General features: G+C 31.4%; 2 protein-coding genes across 2 annotated transcripts; both read right to left on the bottom strand.

Annotated features, from left to right (window-relative positions):
* Window positions 1-366: 366 nt before the first annotated feature.
* LOC114186774 (basic 7S globulin-like) lies at window positions 367-2,062 on the bottom strand. The gene has a single exon (XM_028074784.1). The coding sequence runs from the start codon at window positions 2,045-2,047 to the stop codon at window positions 605-607; it is 1,443 nt and encodes a 480-aa protein (XP_027930585.1). The 5' UTR covers window positions 2,048-2,062; the 3' UTR covers window positions 367-604.
* A 1,272-nt stretch (window positions 2,063-3,334) lies between these two features.
* Window positions 3,335-9,164, bottom strand: LOC114188285 (dihydroxy-acid dehydratase, chloroplastic). The gene is made up of 14 exons (XM_028076887.1): window positions 8,557-9,164; window positions 8,407-8,478; window positions 7,898-7,945; window positions 7,331-7,485; window positions 7,068-7,262; window positions 6,876-6,987; window positions 6,659-6,728; window positions 6,504-6,562; window positions 6,290-6,413; window positions 6,116-6,186; window positions 5,472-5,573; window positions 5,104-5,184; window positions 4,121-4,279; window positions 3,335-3,689 (listed from the first exon to the last, which is right to left on the bottom strand). The coding sequence occupies exons 1-14, from the start codon at window positions 9,061-9,063 to the stop codon at window positions 3,639-3,641; spliced, it is 1,806 nt and encodes a 601-aa protein (XP_027932688.1). The 5' UTR covers window positions 9,064-9,164; the 3' UTR covers window positions 3,335-3,638.
* Window positions 9,165-18,199: the final 9,035 nt, after the last annotated feature.

Raw genomic sequence — 18,199 nt, 5'->3', positions numbered from 1 at the left:
AATTATTGGTTAAAGTCTATTTTAACAAGATTTATATTTTTTAGATATATAATTTTATCCACTGTTAAATGACTTGTTAATATACTTTGACGCACTGTACCTCAACTTGAGAAAAATCACTCATTAATATATTTTGACGCTAAATATCTCAACGTGAGAAAAGTATACTAAAATCATGAGGAGAGTATATTGGAAGTTTAGGATTTAAGAATGAGACCAGTATATTGAAAGTCCTAAATAAAATAAAAGTAATATTTTAAATTAAATTTAAATTCCAATTTTAAACGATGACATTCTTTATAATAAGAAGAATGAGATAAAATTATTATAAACAGATAGTAAACCATATATGTATATATAGATAGATACATTATATAATTTAGAAAGTTCTATATTTCCCTGGTAGGAAGTGTAACAGATGCGGAGCACAGATTACAGAAGTTACCACATATCATTAAATAAATGGCACACGTGAAACACAACGGTGCGTTTCATTTACAACAACGAAAACATTTATTCATCGATTACCCTCGAAACATTGAAAGATAGAAGCTACTACATATTCTTCAACGTGGCTAAGTTCAACGCGGGAAGCACTTCATATTCAAGAGTGAGAACACGTGGCATTGTGGAGCAAAAGCGAAGAACTGAAGCTTAATTTGGAGGAAGCCAGGTCAAACACCACATAGTTGTCCTGCAACTGATATCCACCGATAACAATTGAAGCTTTCACAAAAGACATTCTTGGTTCTGTCCCTCCGTCAACAAATGCCAGACATGCAACGTTTTTCTTGGCCATAACCATGGAATTGGCTCCATGAATACTCCACTGCACTCCCCCTTGCAGCACTAGATCAATAGTTGGCACAACAAGTCCTGTTGCAGAATTACCAATGCTGGTTGAATCAAAACATGCCTCAAATGGTGCCACTGCTGCAACTTTCTTTAATCTTCTGTCCGAGGCTTTCTTGAGGAAATCTCGAATGAAAGGCTTGTAGACAGTGGTTTGTAATTCAGTGAAAGGACTCATGGTACTGATCTTGGTGCCGCCATTTCCCTTGTTGTCAATAGACAAAAGGGAAGGCTTTAGGTTCACAACATGGCCGTCAATCTTAACTGCTTTGACGTCAATGAAGTATTCCTTGGAAGCAACACCTTCCACAGATACAGGACCTGTGGAAATGGGGTTGACAATTAGAGGGGTGGTTTGGAGAAATTTGGATATTCCCAGAGGATATTCCCCAGCTCCAACAAGCAAGTTGGTGAAACCTTGGTGATTTAAAGAGGGTAAACAGAGAGAAAACTTGGAAGGAAGCTTATAAGCGGATGCAAGCTGAATTGGTAATGTAAGGTTTGACCTTGAAAGGCCAATAATTCCTCTGCTGTTTTTGGGTAAGCCATTTAGAGGTGACTCGTCATTGGTGAAGGATGGGAATCCATCGGTGTCAATACAGCTAGAAAGCAAGCCAGAAACTTTCTGTTGAACCAGGTATATGAAATCCTCAGCTAAGCCACCACCGAAAATGAATTTTGCTAGTGGGTTGATTGTGTTAGCAGGACACGTGTTGTTTGTGCAACCTGGTTTGAAGGGGCCATTGCAGCCAACACATCCAACGTCGGGGCATTGCTTTGAGCCACAGGGTACAGGGCGGTAGGAAGAAGAGTTGTAGTGAGTGTTACAGTCATACCATAGGTTTTCTCCGGCAAGATCAATGGTTAGATCAAAGTTGTGCCTGGGAGTTCCTACGCCAACTGAAGTGTAGAAGAGATTAGTTGCAGGGTCTTTCTTAATGGGAAGGAGAAAGGGGCGTGGTTTGGTGTTGGGAGCATGAGATGCAGATAAGGAACAAACTGAGAAAAGGGATATTGAGATTAGGAAGAAATGGATGGCAAAAGAGGAAGACATTGCTAATGGATGGTGTCGATGTGTATAATACAGAATGCTAAGCTTCCCTTTTATAGGAAGAACGACGCTGAGTATATCACATCGAGGAGTTGTGGTAGTAATGATATTTATGATCGGTGTTTGGTCAAAAATTATGGCCATGAAACGCAGACTCTATTTTGGATACGACTTGAACACAGCTGGCATATATTGGCGGTACTCTGAAAGGGACAAGGGTAAACTTGGGTTCTTAATTAAAATACGGTTTATTTTTTAGAACTATAAATAAATTTCACTTGTTTCGGCAAATTTCTTATAATAGTAAGAGATTCATTTTCATCTATAAATTTTTATAATATCGATTACTATCATGTAATTTGTACTTAACAAATGATGTTGTTCTGTCTCTCTTGCAAACAATTAAAGTTTAGGGCAGTAAATGATTTGATTAGGAAGAAAGTAAATCATATCTGTTAAAACAAAAACGTCAGTGACATAATTTTTCTGAAAATAGTTAAACACAAACGAAGAAATTTACGTTGGTAATCTCAGCGAAGTCAAAAAAGAAACCATAGGTTGAAAAGTTTGTCTTATATTTAAGAAAATTAGACATTTACTCTTTAAGAAAGCAAGTATGGGTAGTTAACATTATTCATTTCTTAAAATCAGGCGCTACGCAAATTAAAAAAATAAAAAATCATGCAAAACTTCAAAATATATATATATATATATATATATATATATATATATAAAAAAATCAAAATAAGAGTACGCTGATATTATATATACAAATAAAATCATCCAATCAAACTCAATGCATGATTGTTTATGATGGAATGACAAATCTCATTATAATTTGTTTATATTTTTTCTCAAGAGAAATATGCAGAAATCTTTTACTAGGTCAAACATTTTTCACAGTTATAAAAATGAAAAGATATTAATATCTTGATTTTCGAACGTTAACATTTTGTCCTCTACTTCTACAATGTGCCATGATAAATTTATTAAACACATATTTTCTTCAAAGCCGTGAACTTGAGCTTAATAAATGGTTAAAATTTATTGAACAGATCCTCTAATTAATTTGAAACAATCGAAATCCATTCGAAACTGCAGTTTGAGGGTAAATTGACTAAAAAAGTTCTCTCAATATAATATAGCCACTAATTCATTCTATTTCAACAGCTTCTTTTTTTTTTCACAGAAACAAAGCTACTGAAAAATACCCACTGGACTTGTGCCCTACCCCGCTTAGGACTTGGCAGCCACCTTCAACCGAGCTTGCAGATACAATGGCATAAACTCTCAACATTTTCATTGATTTAATCAAGCTTCACATCGTAGCTGTTATGGCACTTTGAAACCTCATTTGTAGTTGCCAATGCAATGAAACTCCTATTTTCTATCATTTAAAAATAACAGTTCCAATGTCGGAAGGCTATAAAGAAGAGGGTAGCTCTAGAAAATCTAATTAATCAACTGCCAATTCAACTTTACCCAATCTGTTCTGGAAGCTTAAGATACAAAATTTCACTTCTAACTGATATAAAATTTAATAACTGAAGAAAAGAAAACAAATATATGAGATCGGTGGTGCCATTCAAGTTTATAATAATAGCCAAATAAAAACAAAAATCCAAAAGACACATCGGGCAACATGTACATGCACCGTGTAAGCCAAAATTGCAATACCTCGTTAAAACCCTATCAAGGCATACACAATCAGCTTTTGCTCTGGAAATATGTCTTTCTACTCATCCGTCACGCATCCGCTAGAAGCAGATTTCACATTTTTAATATACTGGGACAGAACAAACAATATAGGATTAAAAACACTGGAAAGAAAAAAATACTGACAAATGTGTAGATAATTGTATAAAATGTGCCGATGTGCATATTTAAATTTATCTAGAGCAAAACAACAAATACACTTTTTATCATCTAATTAAAAAAGGAAAAGAAATGCAATTTCCTATCCCAATATTTCTCAGTTGTTATTCTTTAGTCCTTTGAAGGTTCTTAGATTTATTGTTAATTTAAGTGTTTGACCGCGACACAAGCTTAGAAAATCTGACTTAGGATAAATGTACCCACAACCAAGAAAAATAGATTGTAACAGCTGAAAATAAGAGGACCAGAGAGTAACGTATCGAGATATGGATTGAAATGTATCGAGACCCGCATAAAGTTATTGCTAGTTTTTTTTCCTTCCAAGCGTTTCAAGCCACATACCTTATACAGTGCTCCTTGGTTAGCTTTATATGGAGGAGCAGTCCACTTTTTCCTGCGTGCCTCCATTTCCTCATCTGATACCAAAACATCAATTCTCCTGTTTTGGACGTCAACGTTGATTATGTCTCCATTTTTAATCAGGCCAATAGGACCACCTTCCTATAAAATTAATAAAGCTAGTAAAATTATTATCGTTCACTAAAAGAACAATTTCAAGAATTTCTTTATTAAGAGAAAATAACTGAAAAAAAAAATATGTTTGTAGTCTTACGTAGGTTTCTAAAGCATTCTACCTTTGTAGTCCTAATTAAAACATCAGAATTATAATTGCACATAATTACAGTAAAGCATTACAATTTATTCTTCGACATTTAAAATCGGACATACTACTATTACACCCAATACAACTAAATAGCTTGAATATTGGAATTAAACTGAGTTTGCAAAGAACAAAGTTTGATACCAAAAGGCAGGCCTAGATGGTTTTAGAAGTATAATTTTTTTCTAAGTACACAAACACACTACAATTGCATCCCCTGAATGAATTGCAAAAGTGTGAATAATCACTTCAAAAGATTGCCAAAGCCACTTCTCTGGTCCCTTGAAAATAGAGCACTGCAGAATATACTATCGTTGGCATTGCTTAGAAATATTTCTTTCTCACTCCAGTGTCGTCAGTTTCCTCACAATTTCCCTTAATAATTTGATATTTTGTTTACAATCTTAACACTACTGCTAAGAATCTCAAGAACATACACTTTTGCCAATCACGGTTATGAGAGACTAACCAAACCAGGGTGGTTCTTTATGAGCTGAACAAAGTTAACAAAGATTTTAGCATACACACAAATTATTACCGGTGGTAAACATTCCTTTACTAATAATTAAGTGTAGGGACTAATTATGTCAAGCATTTGGGCTAACAACTTCAGATAAAACATTTCACACACAATGCATCTGATTATAAAAAATATTCAATTAACCTGTGCTTCAGGGCATATATGGCCAACCACAAATCCATGTGAACCTCCTGAAAATCTTCCATCAGTCAATAATGCAACTTCCTGCAATATTAAAAGACAATATGCTTAAGAAATGTCAGTCCAGCATAGGTTCATTATCATCATTCATAATGCTTGAAATAAGTCATTTCAGTTTCTACTAAAATAATAATGACCGGAAAATCTCTGTACACGTGTTTGGCTAAATAGAAATTTTAAATTAAGCACTCAAGTCAATTGAGTTTGTATTAATGAAGATGGAACTCGACATGTGAGTTAACAAATTCGATAGTGATAATGGACACTATTACAAACTAAGTAAATAAAATAAAAAAAGATGAAAGACAAACCTTTCCAAGCCCCGCACCCATTATTGCACTTGTTGGTGTTAACATCTCAGGCATGCCTGGACCACCCTTGGGTCCCTCTCCCCTGATTATAACCACTTTACCCTGAAAAAAATAGAAACACACGAAAGCTTATGTCCAATTTTACGTTTTACCGGTCACCTATTGTGGTTATATCAACGTCAAACCAAACAAATAGTGCAATAAAATTGTGAAATACATAGCAACCATTTCAACCGAATTGGTGATCTGTATAGTTCCAAAGAAGGATGTGGTGCAACAAGCACCAGAATCAGAACAAAGGTAAATCACTGAGATTAACAGTTAAAATAGAAGAACAAACCTAGTCCTTGTTGCTGCTCAGCAAAAAACATATACAATTAAGAAAAACGTTGAAAAATACTATTTCTCTTCAATAGTTACTTTTTCAAAAAAAAAATTGTTTTTTCTCAAAAGGAATCTTGTAAAACAAATTAATGTGAAATTTTCGATCCAATACCAAAGGTTGACAAGCACACGTGAAATAGTAAAACTTTTGGATATTGCAATTCCTGATACTTCATTCAAACCGCTTTGAGTATCTTGACAGCCCTACAGCTAGAATTGTCCTTATATGCTGAGTTTTAGGTGAAACAGGAAAAGAAAACCTTAAAACTCGAAGGATCCTCTGAAATAGCAGCAATCATCGCCTCCTCTCCTTCAAACACAAGTGCAGGACCTGTTGAATAGTACTTGTACTAATAAAAAAATGTGATATGGGAAGATATAATTTGCAAATAAAATCTTCGAGAAATTAAAGAAAACAGGGCATGAAATTTCACCAGAAAAGTAAAGTCCTTCTTTTCCAGTAATTTTAGCGACAGAACCCTGTGGTGCAACGTTTCCATATAATATTTGAATGTGACCCGTCTTCTTGATGGGATTTTCTAGCGGCCTTATTATTTCCTGAATCATGCATCACAGAAAAATTGTAATTTGTGAAGAGATCAATTTATTAGAAAAAGATACAGCTCAACAGATATGTCATACTCGTACCTGCCCTTTGGACAAAGGAGGGACAAGTTCTGCATTTTCAGCAAGGGTCTTTCCAGTGACTAGAGAAGAGGTATAAGTACGTTAGAGATAAGTGTATCTTCTGGAAATTAACCTTCTGTTCTCAACAGACAAAACACGAAGGCACGTAAACATACCAGTTAAACAGTCACCATCTAAAAGACCTTGCTCAAGAAGGTAGCGGATAACTGCAGGGGTTCCTCCAATCTACCAAAGAGAAGTCAAAATAAAAAGAATTTTAAGCAAGCATAATGACGACAAAAGTGCATATACATCATATGAGAAGCAAATGACTGCGACAAATTGATAAGAGAAGCAATGTTCAATTATTTAACAAAAGCATCAATTGCATACCTTGTGAAGATCTTCCATGACGTATTTCCCACTAGGCTTAAGATCTGCAATAAAAGGAACCTCGTCGCTAACCTTCTGAAAATCATCAAGAGTCAAATCAATGCCAACAGACCTGCCAAAATTATTACACTTGAGGTTTCCTCCCAGTATTATTGTATAACAATAGGATCTCTGGCATCAAACTTCACTCACTTGGCTATAGCAATAAAATGTAGCACAGCATTAGTAGATCCACCAAGTGCCATAACTACAACCATTGCATTACGTAGTGATTTACGAGTGATGATATCTCGGGGCTTCAAGTCCATCTTCAGTAACTCAAGTAGATATTTCCCAGCTAACCGACACTCATCCAACTTTAGTGGATCCTCAGCTGGAGTAGATGAGCTGCAGAAACAAATAAAGGTAAGCACATTCTAAAAGAAAACAGGAGAGAAAACTTACACAAAACTTACCTATAGGGAAGAGACATTCCCATAGCTTCTATTGCAGAAGCCATGGTATTAGCTGTATACATGCCACCACAGGCCCCAGCACCAGGGCAAGAATTGCGAATAACATTTTGCCTTTGATCATCACTAATTGATCCACTCACAAATTCTCCATAGCACTAAAGGCAAACCAGAAATTCATGGAACATTATTAACTAAAGTTGCCTTAGCTCAACAGTACACATTCAACTTTGATGTTCAGGGAAAACAAATTTATATATTAGAGTATAGTGTTTCCAACATTAACAGTGGCAAGTTTTTCGTCATTTAAAAAGAAGACTCTACAACAGAATGAAGACTATGAATAACACAGAGCTCTTTTAAGCTTTATATTCATTTTTTTCCTACTTTTCAGTTCACCAAAGAGGGATTATTGCACTCTGTCATACTGGTTTTCCTTTTCTAATATAAAACTTTAGCTCGGCAGAGTTTTCCTTTGTTTAAAAGGAGTGCAAAATAAAAGGAGGAGAAATCAATTAACCACAAACAATTAAGAGATGAGATGAAATTAAAAAGAAAAAGTTTTCTTACCTGAAAGGCAGACACTATGTCAAACGTATTGCCCTGAAAATGGCCAGGCTGAAACAAAAAATAACAATAATCAAAAATAGAACGATGATGAAGAACAGCACCTGAATATTCCTCTACACCTGAAGATGAAAAACCATGTATAAAGGGAGAAGGGGATGAATATTCCCACACCACTTTCTCTTTCATCTCCTTTTTCACATCATTTTCTTCCTATCTCTTTCTTATTTTATGAAGACATAACTCATCTCATCTATTCCCTTGTGTCTTTTATTATTTATTCCTTACTGTTCTTTCCACCTCCTTCAACACCATTTGATGTATACCATTTTACATTTTCTGAAAGAAAAATACCGCTCGCAATAAAAATAAATAAAAAGTAAGCAACCTACAATAACAGAACAACAGCAAAAATGATACACATGTAACAATAGCATATTCAGCCCAGAGGAAATTATTAATTAAAAAAATGGCCAAATTCAAGACAATGGCTACAATTTAAGCGGCTTTACCTTTATAGTCCCGCCATAAACCATGATACTAGGTCTGTTGAGCCTGCCCATGGCAATGATAGTACCTGGCATCTGTAAAAGCGTAAGATACATGTGCACACACAGACATAACATCAAACACGTGGAGCGCAAACGCGGCGCAGGTCTTACATTTTTGTCACAGCCGGGGATGGAAATGTTAGCGTCGTACCACTGCGCAGCCATAACGGTTTCAATGCTATCGGCAATAAGGTCCCTGGACTGCAAGCTGTAGCACATACCTCTGGTACCCATGGATATGGCGTCGCTAACGCCGATGGTGTTGAAGCGGAAGGGAACCATGCCAGCGGCGGCCACGCCTTCGCGGACGGCTTCGGAGAGGAGGAGGAGATGCATGTTACAAGTGTTTCCCTCGTACCAGACCGAGGAGACGCCGACCTGCGGCTTCGCCATGTCCTCCTCGGAGAGTCCTACGCCATAGAGCACGGCCTGAGACGCTCCCTGCGACTTCGGCTCCGTGATTCGGGAACTGTACTTGTTCAACTTGACCGCTTCAGTGGCGGTGTCCACCGCGACGGAAGCTCGGACGGACAGAGAACATGAACGAGAATGGGATCTGAGAGATTGCGGCGGAGTGGGGATAACGGTGTAAGTTGGAGAGAAGAGTGTGGACTGCATCCTGAAGTGTGGCTGAGAGAGTGAGAGAGTGAGAGAGGCGCAGGGCAAAACACTTGAAAAGGTTTAGGGGAAGGGATTACAGAGGCTCTCATGAGTTAATTCCTTGCACTCCTACTTTTTTTAAGGTCACGTGCGCTTACTTTTAGGATAAAATATGTTCTCTGTAAAATGTGGATATATCAGTAAGTTTTTAATAAACAAACTGTATTATTTTTATTCGTCTAAAATTTAAAGAATTTTTTTAACGGAAAAGTATGGCAATAATGATTTTACATATGAATTTTGTAATTAATTCTTAATCAAATATAATTAATAATGTATTAAAACAGTAAGTTTTCTATGTTTTACTATGATTTCCTATTATTAGCTGTACATAACTGTTTTTTGTTGGAAATCATGTAATTTAAGGAAAAAATCATTAAAATAGATAATTTTCAAATAAATAAAGCTAAGGGTACAATTTCTTGTGAAAAAATACTGAAAAGCTTAACTCGCATCCATAATATTTTAAATTAAGACGTGTCATTTCTATTAAAATTGTGTTACATTTACATAATTTTTAACTTGAAAATATTTTATATTAAAGTTATATTATCCTGACACAATTTCTTTACAATAAAATTATGGTATAGAGACATAACTTACTTATATCAATAAAAAGTAAATAAATATTTTACTTATTAGTAAATTTGAAAAAAAAAACACTTAAAAAAAAGCCTAAATTAATTGTACTCAATAGGATCTTAGGAAAAGATCAGGGGATGGAAAAAGCTCCTAAAATTAAATTAGTAACTGATGAAGAAACGGGTAGGTGCAGAGAGACGTACCTATGCAGGGAGGTGCAACACCATGAAGATGAAGAAGCGAATGAATGTGCAACGTTTTTTATTTTGGGCTTTTGTTAAGATAAGTGTAATGAGGGGTAAAACGGATATATTAGATTTTACGGGAGTGTAGAAAGAAAAAATAAAGTACAAGAAGAAAAAAAGGGAGGTGAAGAAAGAAGCGATCCTCCGCACAACAAGAAGGTTAGTCCAAATACAGGAACGGAAGTGCAAGATCAGCCCAATTCTTTTCGAAGAAAAATGAAGAAACAAAACATGTTCAGATATAAGGGAGGAAGTATAGGATTTCTTTCAAGTATAATCTAATTTATATATGAATTATTATATTTTTTTAATATCTTATTTATTGTTTATTACCTGTGCACACATATACAATTACTTAACCTAAAAATTATATAAAGTAGATTTTATTACAAATTGAATGGATGTATAACATTGGTAAATATTGACTAGTTATGTAAACCTTTTATTAAGTAATAGTACGTGTATGGAACTTATAAATGTGGTGTTACAAAAAGAATACTACTACTTTTTAATATTACATATAAATTTGATACATTATAATTTTGTGTGTGGTGGAAATACACTTAGAATCTTGGGCCATAGATTTAAACACATCCAGAACCATTTGGAAGAGAATATTCAAAAACAGAATTGACCTACTCCCATAAACTCTCACACGTGTGGTTCAAGTTGAGTCTTCACGTCAATTTCTAACGCACTTCTTCTTTGGGTGTTTGAAAAAATCTTTTATCAAATTGTTAAAATATATCATAAAATAAATAATTCAAAACACAATTAAGAGTTATGAAACGAGTCAGAGTAACAGAATAAGTTAGCATAATCAGTTTTATCCTCTTACATCCTCTTAGCATAATCTTTTTAATATTACATCCTAAATCTTTAACTAATTAATATCACATCAAAATTTAAGAAAAAATAAAAGATCACAAAAACATGGGAGACTACACAAAACGTGTGATAAAAATTATATTTTAAATATAGTCAAACTATAACTATTATAAAAAAAAATCTAACTAAATACAAGTAAAACTATCTACTTATATTGTTTTCAATAAATCAAAACTAAATTAGCTAATTATTAGCATAATGATTTCTCTCATTAAAAAATATACAAATTTTGAACTACATATAATTACAGTAATACAAGCGTCGATGTCATATTTAAATCACTCATTAATTCAAAAAATCATGACAACCTTAAAAAAAATTGATCTCTCATCAACTCATCAAAATTTTTAAAAATCGTCTTTCCAGGCTAGTTCCTTTAAAAATCACATCACATTAAACTAAATCATGACAACCTTTGTTCCATCAATATTCACTTTCACACAATTAATAGATGAAACTTTCCATGTATATAAATAAAAACATCATACCCTCTCTAGTTTGATATTACAATATTTATTTTAACAATTACATTGTTTATAATTTATGTTAACAATTGTTTATTCTAACCATTACATTAACATGATAAAAATATTTAAAGGCATTAAAATCAAATAATTGTATTTTAAAATTAATAGATAATGTTGATTGCCAAATGGGTTATTTACACGAAATTTCGTCACCCGTAAAGGACAGTGCCAACAAAACCAAAAACAGAAAAAAAAAAGTTGAAAAAATGACAAAAAAATAAAAACAACATAAAAATACTATAAGAATTGAAAAACTACAATAACTATAAATAATTTATTCTATTTACTAAAAGTTATAAACAAACCTAAACAGACTTTGGGTAGCATTAATAATTCACGTCGTGGATTGTTTCCCCCTCCTTCCTCAATCCTCATCATCAACGTCTTTTTGTGGACTTTAAACTTCAACCATATGCGTCATGTCCTACTCATTATTAATATTGTAGCTTAAAAAATATGAAATATATCCCATAAACAATGCAGCAAATCAGACACTATCCAACAAAGCTACGAAATTCAGGCTCACCAACACTCACTAATAAACACTTCCAACAAATCGTGGTCACTCCCAACGAAAAAAAAAAAAACTCAATATATAATTTAAGGCAATATGGTTGTAGTTTGGCCAATAATTGTAATGGATAGGTATTTCAAGAAGATTAATTATAAAAAATAATAATAATAATAATGAAAAGGGTCAATTTTATATAATGTATTATCATCGATTTCAATTTAAAATATTAAGTTAATGGATTTATATGTTTATTTTTTGTATAATATTTAACTTTCTCATTTATATTTTTTTATTCTAAGTTTACGATAGAATCAATAAAATCGTTGTCAATTAATATATAAATGAAGTAATGTCAATTTTAGAACGTGTGTTCTGTCATAATATCCTTAAAAGATATGTCAGAAAAAAAAAAGAAAGAAATATTAAAATTTATCTTTAAGTTCCGAGGATGTAATCACCTTAAATACAAGTATGATGGTTTGTAATGGATATCTAGATTGCAAGGAAAACAAAATAACAAATAAAAATGTGGAGTTACCAAGAAAAAAGGTCATGGTGAAGAAACAACCCTAGATGAGTAGTATCTTGTGTTAAAAGTCTCCATATAGATTCCTTATTTAAGATTGTTTGTCAATTTACAAACACAACACCTGTTCTTTGATCTAGGTGTATAAAATTCTCTCTTCCTTTGTAAAGAAAAAGTTTGCTTTTTTATTCCGTCGTGATTTGTTCATCACAAGCAAAAGTCCAAGCGGTAGTGAAGATTAATTAACTCCAACGTTGTCATGATGTCATCTACAAGTATCCAATTAAGGAGTAGATTTGTGCTGGATTTGAATAATAGGAGTAAAAAAGGTGATGTTTCTTTCTGTGCTGAGTCATGAGACAAATTAAATAATGAAGTTGAACCCAAGTTACCAAATAATTGCTGTTATTGGAATGTAAATCAAACCAACCACGTTAGAGATGGTTCACCAAATTGTTGATATGTAATTGAGGGTTTCACGCAAGAGGCAACTATGGCCTGCCAAACACTTTCTATCTATACTTTTTTATCTTGGTCACTTGAAAAGGAAGTTTATTTAGACTAAAACAAAAACGCTAAATGGAGTGTAGTAAAAACAGTATTTTATCGTTGAATTATAATTCTTTGATGACCTGGTTTTATAATTGCAGTCGCCACCCATTATTTATTTTTTTTATTTTTCTTTAAAGATACTTTTGATGGAGACACGATTAAATATTTAAACGTAAATATATGTCTTTTTCGGTGAATATTCGAACTTTATTTCATCACGTTAAGAGATCCACTTTTTCTCGTTAATTCTAACTCCGTTGCTTTAATCAGATACTTCGGAAGGATAACTTGAACTCCAAACTTTGAACTCATGAAGATTTCTTGTGTATTTTGACCATTACGCTCATGTTTGGGAACCCAAATAAAGAAATTGTGTGGCCTTTTTAAGAGTATTTATCTATATAGCTTAGAAAATATTAAACTAAGAACAATGTGATTTTTGTAATTTGAATCAAGATTTTAACCAAATCTATCAAATTAATAATGGTCATGATCTTCATTTTCTAATGAGAACAAAAATAATAACGAGATTTAAAAGTTTGCAAATATCGATCAAATCTTACATATGGCGCAACAATTTAAATTTCAATGTCGAAACACAAAAATAGAAAAGTAGTTTAAAACGTAAAAAAAAAAAAAAAAAAAACATTTTTAAATACACTAAAGTCATACTCACATGAAAGAAAAGAGATTCATTTAATCAACGGCGGATATTGGATATATACTGAAATCAAGTTATATTTTTAACATACCCAATATTAGATAAAATAATTGTTCATAATTATATTATTTTGTATTTATTATCAATTATGTAAAGATTAAGATGGTGTAAGTCGAGCAAAGATTAATATTAACATAATTACATTTAGCTATTAATTAACACTTGTATTCATAAACAATCTCACTAAAAGTGGATATCTCAGTAGAAGATATCTTGAGAAGGAAGAGAATAAACACGTAAAGAAAACATCTCCATCATAAGAAAATCTTATCTAGAGTAAGGAAATAAGAAAAATACGCGAGAACCTGAATTATAAATTGTACAAATAAAGCTCTCACAAGAAATAAGCTATAAATACCAAGAAATAAGTTTTTTTTTTAATTTATAAAGAAATTTCAAAACATATAATCAAAAGTGTAAGGCACAAAGATACCATGGACAGAGGACAAAGATTAGAATCATACTAATTAATATATATATATATATATATATATATATATATATATATATATATATATAATTATAATGAATATTGATATATTTTATTAATTTTGTTTCGATTTCATCATTAATGATGAAAATAATAAAACACGAGATCGGACTTCAATAATTATTTTGAAAAAATTACTGTTAATATGCAATTAATTTAAACGATTTTATTATTTAATATTATATATATAATTCATATATAATAATTAATATTTTAGACATTTTTTATTTCATTTATTTTGATATAGTTAAGGTTAACGTATTTTAAGTATTATTCGCGTTGATGGTAAGTGCACTACTGAATGATAGTGTTCTTAAGATAAATGACAAGATAAGAACAAAAAGAAAATATGTAAATTATTCTTTATTTGACTTTGAATAACTAACTGAGACATTTTTGACGGAATATATATTTTTTTAATATGATCTTTTTACCAGTATATGTGTGTTGGATAGTAAAATTAGCTTATGACAACCAACCAATCTCCATCTTTATATTCCTTAAATTACCTTCTCGTAAAAATTGGATTTTTACGACATGAAAGTAACTTAATGAATTGAATAAAATTAGGTTCAATGTATAAACGAATATAAAGAAGAAGCGGTGCATCACTGTATGAAAGCTACAAGATCTGGTTAAATTAAGATTTGTTGGTATGAACAAATTGATTAATTAGTCAATGGAGCTGAAAATGAGATCTGAAAAAGCCAAATGAATGGGTCAAAATTTAAATTTTAAATTTTCGCGTTCATTCCGTAGTAAATGGAGCAAAAATGTTTTCTATTGGAGATGTTAAAAAAAAAAAACTAAAACGTCATTTTCTTTTTAAAAAATTATAAAAGCAAAAAAGCAGCACAAGTTGTATACTTTATTTAAAATTAATTATTCTTTTTGCAATATTATATCTTATTATAATTTAATGGTTTCCTATCTTTTCAAGTTCCACTGGATTCAGCTAACTTGAATTCGTCAATGTTAAGATCGCAATCATCGGTTAAGAAAACTAACTTATAATTTCATGGAGAAATTAAAAGTGCACTATATTATAAATCCCATTAGCGATTTTTCCATTTTAGTGACAACTAATGATCTCAATAATTTGAGAGGATGAATTGGGTTATTTCAAAAAAAAAAATTCTTAGCTTTCAATAAAAAGATATTCAATTATTATTCTCTTATTGTGGTCATTTACGCGTGAAATATAAGCAATATATATATATATATATATATATATATATATATATATATATATATATATGTATATGTAATTCTCTTATTAAGATTATTCATAAACATTTCTTAAATACGCTTTTATTTATTTGTAAACATATCTTAATTTGTTTTACTGACTTAAGGTCTTCATAATTATTTTTAATTGATTCTTGTCATCATTTAACGAGGTGGTGTATCCTAAGCCGCCTAAGCAACATTTCTAGATATCCATAATTGATTGATAATTCTATCTCCAACAATAAAACTTTAAGATGAGACAATAATATAACTTTAAACAAATCCCACATCACCTAAAATTCAAAATAATAAAAGGCTTAATAGAATAAAAGCTTCAAAACATCACACACCAATGCAAGTACTCTACCAAATCTACCCCAAATATTATTACTTTTGCAATTACCATAAAGATAAAACTCAACCAACTTAAACAAAAGAGTAAGAAATAAACTTTACTACCTACTCTCGAAAGTTTGTGTGACAACATCAACAAAACAAAAGCATTCGTGTAAATTCCGTGAGCACTAAATATATAATTGTATATATTCTTTCATGTGAATTTAAGATAAAAAATATATAAATAGACATGTCAAAGCGAATCAGGTTTGTCGGACTGGTTCGCCAGCCCACTAAGTAAACGGTGGATCGGGTTGAAAATTTCAACCCGCCAATCTGTTGTGGTCGGCCCGCCTAACTCGTCAAACTGGCGGGTCAGTCCATCCTGACCTGACAACCCGTTTTTTTTCTCTTAAATTTTTTTATATCTAAAAATTAAAAAGTAATTAACATTAATAAATATTTATATTATATAAATTATATATATATATATATATATAATTATAAACAAATATTTTAAAGAAGTTAAAAGAAAATTAAAAATAAAAATAACGGATCAGTCCACTAACCTACCCTGATGCGGGACTGGTTGCAGTATTCAACCCATTTTGTTGTGGTGGGTCAGCCTAATCTGACACATTTTTGGCGAGTCAAAGACAGGGTCGGCCAAAATGGATCGGACTGGACCGTTTTGACATTCTTAGCATAAACATAGAAAATAAAGACTTACAAATAAAAGAAAGTGAATCAAAATTAACACTAGACTAACCAAATTTAATTCTCATCTAAAAGTTCAGAGTTAATCCAAATATTATAAAGCTACAAGTTTTCTTTTTCATCAAAACTATTTGTCTTTGACAGTCGTGATCCAATAGAATTCTTTCTAAATACTCTTCCCAACTCAATCAGTAGAAATCACACATATTTGTAAAAATTAAAGATATAATAACAAATTTTATTTTATAATTTATATTATCGTGTCTTGATACTCCATGAATCCCTTGTTATATTTTCTTCTTATGATTTGTTTAGGATTCATAATCTAACATCCCTACCATTATAATATTTGAAAAATGCAAGATAATTAGCTTGTTTTAAGAAAATAATTTGAAATTTAGATGATCAATTTTATAAAATTAGTTTGTAGAGTGAGGTTTGTACACTGATATGATATTACAAACCTATTTTTTAAGATTAAGTTACGCTTAGAACTCTCTTCTTAATATGATATTAAGATTATGTTGGATTTTCTGAGAGAGAATCACTGGAGAGATACAACATATATATGAGCTCAATTCAAACGTAAGAGATTAATATCATTCTTAACTCAAAACCTTAAGACAATTAGTTTATTGATTTTCATTCTTATTTAATGTTCAACTTTCTTATCTTAACTCGGTGTGAAAGTTAGACTCACATTTGAATTCTCAAACTATTATAACATTTTATTTTATTTTTTGAATTTATTGTGTTATCTATTATTGAAACATCAAAAATACTTGGAGAGTCTATTACAACACATGTTATTGAACCACTCAAAATATATAATTTCATATGTAAAAAGAAAAACTCTAACAATCAATTTAAATAAAGGAAGTAATTATAAGCTTTCCAAGTTTATAACCTTTATACTGACTTAAGTAATCGAAAACAAAGTAAGTTTAAATTTGTTTAACTATCTTACAAAATTTGATATTATTAATGTGAATATTTGGTTTTGGATAATTGAGAATGAATATTATAACTTCACGCCTTTTTTTTTTTTTTTATTTGACCCTCACTTTATTTTTATGCTGTATGATATGCATTGATTGATTGGAATATTGGGTGTAGAGCATATTGTGAAAAAAGCTTGACAGAAGTCCAATGAAGGTATCTAACCCCACCACAGACCACGTCTTGAGAGTTTAGATAACGATTTTGATGTTTTATTAGTGGGACATCATGCTCACATAAAAGAAAAACAACAATATTAATAAAGTGAAACTTTAGTTTATCTCAAACTTATATAAACTTAATTTTTATAAAGGAACTATTGCACTCATTTATATATATAATATTTAATTATATTTTAAAGCGGATGAGTGATTTTTAATATAATTTTTACATTAAATACATTATATCTCAAGCTTAACACTAACAAATTTAATTAAAATAAATTAAAAATAATTTTGATTTTATTTTTAAATAGTGAAATTTAATTGTAATGTGATTTATAAAATTAATTTATAAAATATGAATATATTACAATTTAGTTATATCCTTAGTCCATATTAAGAATAGACTTGTATGATTCTTAGAATGATTCTGCTTGCACTTATATAGAAATACAACCCACAGAAAGTCTGAAATGTTTTGTGTGTAAAGTAGAGTGGTAGATCCAAAATGCGAACATGGTTACGGTGAAACTGTGGGAATCCCTACTGTGTTTGAATTATTTATGACACCTTGCACTGTGCAATCGAACCACCACCACCTCAATG

This window comes from Vigna unguiculata, chromosome 6 (genome assembly GCF_004118075.2).
Source record: "Vigna unguiculata cultivar IT97K-499-35 chromosome 6, ASM411807v1, whole genome shotgun sequence".
NCBI lineage: Eukaryota > Viridiplantae > Streptophyta > Magnoliopsida > Fabales > Fabaceae > Vigna > Vigna unguiculata.
The sequence above is the reverse complement of the archived record's forward strand: the minus strand, read 5'-3'. Positions and strand labels throughout refer to the sequence as shown.